Here is a 4237-nt window from a genome sequence, read left to right as displayed (position 1 = left end):
GTTTCTTTGTCGTCGTCTTCAAAACAACAAGGTGAAATAGTCAGATTTGAGATTTTTTGAAGAACATCAGCACTTGAGGATAAATTTTCATGTTCTCCCCTAAATTAACCGCCGTTCCGACCAGTGTCATTCTTGGGAAACTACCACACCTTGTCATATTAATGAGGCTCGAAATGGTTTCTCCTTTTTTCAAACAAATAAACATATTCTGTCTTAAGATACAGTTAGGGTAATCATATCAAGACGAAATTCGGCCAGGGTATTAAGTACCCATCATAAATTTCTAACATCATATTTTCCCTAAAAATAACGTTACTATGGCAACGATATAAGGTATTTCTTTGAGCCTTATGGGACGCTTAAATCTTCCCAGCGTTACCAGATAATGTTAGAAAATATTTCTAAAATACTTAAAATTCAACAAAATCTTTAGGCCAGTTTTTCAGAAAAATAAGTTTTATTGCAAACATATAAACAAGTAAAGCTGCAAAATGAGGAAAAACGAGGGGATTTGAAGATCATCATTTACGCATGCGTTACCCGCTCAATCGAGTCCGCGCACGAGTGCAGCTGACCTGAGCAGCTCTTAGCTTAGAATTACTTGTGCTTGCTTACGCACGCGCGCTCAGCCGAAAACCCTTTCGAGCAAACTTAAAAAGGATGAAATAATCACAAAGTGATAGCAATACAACGAATTTACATTTTGAGATGACGTTCTCGTTGCCGTCGCCGTCGTCGCTGCTTAAATTCCCTATTAATGACAATACGTGACGTCAACAATATCTTTCCTATTGAAGTTGGGTCGAAGAGCAAGGGGACACTTCGTGACGCTTATTGAAATCGTTGAGCATCTAATCACGTGCGTTTCTGGGCATAAATCACGTGTTTTAAAAACGCATGCGTTAAAAATACGAAAGATCCTAAATGCAAGTTTGCTTACCAAAGAAAATGAACAAAACGAGACTTTAGCCCTGTCCCGCGCATGCGTCTTTCGAAAATTCGTAAGAGAACATTCTCGACCCCAGTGCTTACGCTGCTGATGCCGCGGTTATGCGCAGAAGAGCTCTGGGATCCTGATTGATATTGCAACGTCAGCAAAGCGAAAAGCTAAAATAATTAAAACAAGACACCAATAAATTTTTTATGATTTACTTTAATTAATATGATGTGCATTCAGTTTAGTGACATCGTTCTTTACTAATAATTCGGTGTCAATACTTAGTATAATAAACTAAGAGTTTTCAACTCTATATACTATTTAAATTGAAACTTTATAAATTCTATTCACTAGGTACAACTTGGCGGAAAAGCAGACTATCTCTTGAGAGTCTTTGAACAATATATAATAACGATGACTACAGTATAATAAAAAAAGGCACGAAAAGGAAAAATATTGATAAACGAACAAAATGTGACACGAAGAGAGATATTTATCCATGGTGAGTCGGGGAAGCTCGGGAAAAAACCGAAGGAGCAACCACTCGGATTTGTTCCGAATATCCCCGAATCACCATGGATAAATACATCTCTTCATTTCATTTTATTGCAGTTAATTAAAGTGCTACTATGACCAAAAAATCAAAAGGCTATTTTTCGATATATTAAAATTCAGCTTGATAGTGAGGCAGTGAGGACAAAGACAAAGGAAAGTGGATGATAGGTAAATATTTTTCACATTCATTCCAACGTGTTTCTACTGCTTTTGTCCTCACTGCCTCACTATCAAGCTGAATATTTGATATTTCGAAAATGGCCTATTCTTGTTTTTCTTTGAATTTGAAAACTATGTTAACTAAACACTGTGACCCAAGTCTTAAGCCTTGATATAAAAAAAAGAAATCTCTTTATTTCAAGTAGAATTTCCGTATTTAATGGTTTGCCATAACTAACTTCAAAATCGTGAAAGAGTTGGATAGAGGAGAAAACGAAGTCAAAGACTCATATGTTTAAGAATGCAATGCGACTGAATTAATATGCAGTACCGGAATTTCGGGCTGTTTTCATGTGACGTCATGGCGGCCATATTGGTGCCTCTAAACAAAGAAACGGCAGCCAAGTTGATGTCCTCAAATAAATCTCAGGGAATTGAGTTCTACTATCATGCAAACATTTTCTTTTGTTTCGGTGGAAAAACAAGGTTACTGATAACGTGAACTCCTTTTTTATGAAAATGCTTCCCTTTGTTTTAGCATGCAAATATAGTTGCTGGTCACACGAGCGAATACACTATTTTTAAGACCCCTTAATTAGATGAGTAATATATTCCGTTTTCCCCTCCTGACGTAAGACATCAGCGTAACTATGTTTTCTCTCTGTTTTAATTTTTTCTTGTTTTATGCCTTTGGACCATCTGAGTAAAATTTAAAAGCAAGAGTTTGGCGTCATTAGCGGAAAACAGCATATTCTCAGTTTTCACATTATGTAACGTCCGTCATGTTAGTGTCCCGACCCAATCCTTCGGAAAGTGAACCCTGTTAACTCGAACCAGTTTCAACGCTTCCAAGTTACGCTCTTATTAGAAGGATCGACACCACAACGTTGAATTATGAATTGGCAATATTGTGGTACCAAATGAAACACGAATTATCGCTGAACAAGATGCAGTCATTATTGTGACGTAAGATGTCACCGTGGCAACGGGCAAGCGCTGTAAAAACAACACCCTATATTTTGTCTTAAGTTGCTTATATCTCAAAAACGAACGCAGTGACCAACATTTTTTTATTTCTGAAAAGTAATCAGAAGGGCATGACGAAACTTTGTGCAAATTTTTAACAAATTATGTCGCGTGGATTCAGAGCCACCTTAATTTTGTGATTTCTTAAGGTAGCTCTAAAGAATTAAACTTTGCCGAAAGTTTCATCGTGGCCTTCTAATCACTTTTCAGCAAGTTCGTTTTTGAGATATGAGCAACTAAATCCAAAATATAGGGTGTTTTCCCATTTCGAAGATAACTTATTACGTCACAATAATGATCACATCTTGTTTGCAAATAATCGGTGTTTCATATGGTACCATAATATTGCTGTTACGTGATACAGTGTTGTAGCATTATTCGATGTAAACAGGAGTCTTCAAAGTGTTAAAACCCTTTCGAGCCTCCTTAACATGCAAATTTTCGTTGGGAAATGTGGCTGTTGATCACGTCACTGAGAACCAAAAATAATAGATTCATTAAAATGGTCCATGAAACCTTTGACACACCTGAAAACTGGCCATGTGCTTTAAACTGGAACAAAAGACAAAACAAAAAACAAAACAAAACAAAAAAAAACAAAACAAACAAAACAAAAAATAATTGGGAAGGAACAGAGTTTAATTTACGGAAAACTGGTTTGGCAAATGGCCGCCATTTTTTTGTCTTGGGATACCAAAATGGTCGCTTTGACGTCCTGAGCTTACATTGTATTTGATGTGAATCATTGCTTTAGTATAATTACATTGGTGGTTATTTGAAAAGTGTGCATTTTCTCTAAAACAAATACTGTCTTCGTCTCTCACCTCGACAAAACGGCTTGCGGCCATTTTGAAAAACCGCTTAGGTGATTATCGATTATCGCGTAATAATCACCTCAAGGGTAACCAATCAGCGCAGAGAATTGTCAATAATCACATATGTGATTATACTAAAGTTCTTTACTATGTGGCTCGCTATCTGTAGTTCCTTTGCGTGATCACTCATTCGAAATTTCGATTTGAGCTTACGAACAATCTGCACGGTGAAGTCCTCAACGCAAAGTTGCACTAATTCAATCAAGGTCCTCTACATTGCCATACAGATTGTCGTCGTATACATTCATGTAGATGATTTCCTGAAAGCAAAGGTAAGAATAACTATATTTAGATAAAGTTTCACAGCAAAATCTAACAACTGGGTTCGATTCCCAGATCCGAAAACATATGTGGGTTGAGTTTGTTTGTTCTCTACTCTGCTCCAAAAGAGTTCTCTCCGGGTACTCCGGCTTTCCACTCTTCTCAAAAACCAATATGATTTGATACGTATTAGTTTGATTTGATTCAATTTGTACACGACCCCACAAGCTATCCAGCTTTCAAGTGAAGCTATGATCCTCGCAGTTGTGAACTAATTTTTTGCAATTGCGTAGGGAAGACTGAAAAATTAAGGACTTCAACAAGGTTTGAAATTTTCAGGCTTCTCTACGCAATTGCAAAAAAATGCGAGGACCATAGCTTTACTTGATTTAATATCCGCAGTTCATATATGATCCATTTCAAA

The 4237-nt window shown here is 36.8% G+C and overlaps 1 protein-coding gene across 7 annotated transcripts in view; it reads right to left on the bottom strand.

Moving 5' to 3' along the window:
* Nucleotides 1–1135: 1135 nt before the first annotated feature.
* Nucleotides 1136–4237, bottom strand: part of LOC138030138 (proto-oncogene tyrosine-protein kinase receptor Ret-like) — a 50972-nt gene continuing 47870 nt past the window's right edge. For all 7 annotated transcript variants that reach the window (XM_068878018.1, XM_068878021.1, XM_068878020.1 and 4 more), the window contains one exon: nt 1136–3812. In XM_068878018.1, the coding sequence (XP_068734119.1) occupies nt 3750–3812 (63 nt within the window). In that variant the 3' untranslated portion in view covers nt 1136–3749. The remainder of the gene's footprint in view (nt 3813–4237) is intronic.

Source organism: Montipora capricornis, chromosome 13, assembly GCF_036669925.1.
Source record: "Montipora capricornis isolate CH-2021 chromosome 13, ASM3666992v2, whole genome shotgun sequence".
Lineage (NCBI taxonomy): Eukaryota > Metazoa > Cnidaria > Anthozoa > Scleractinia > Acroporidae > Montipora > Montipora capricornis.
This window is presented reverse-complemented; position numbering and strand designations above follow the sequence as displayed.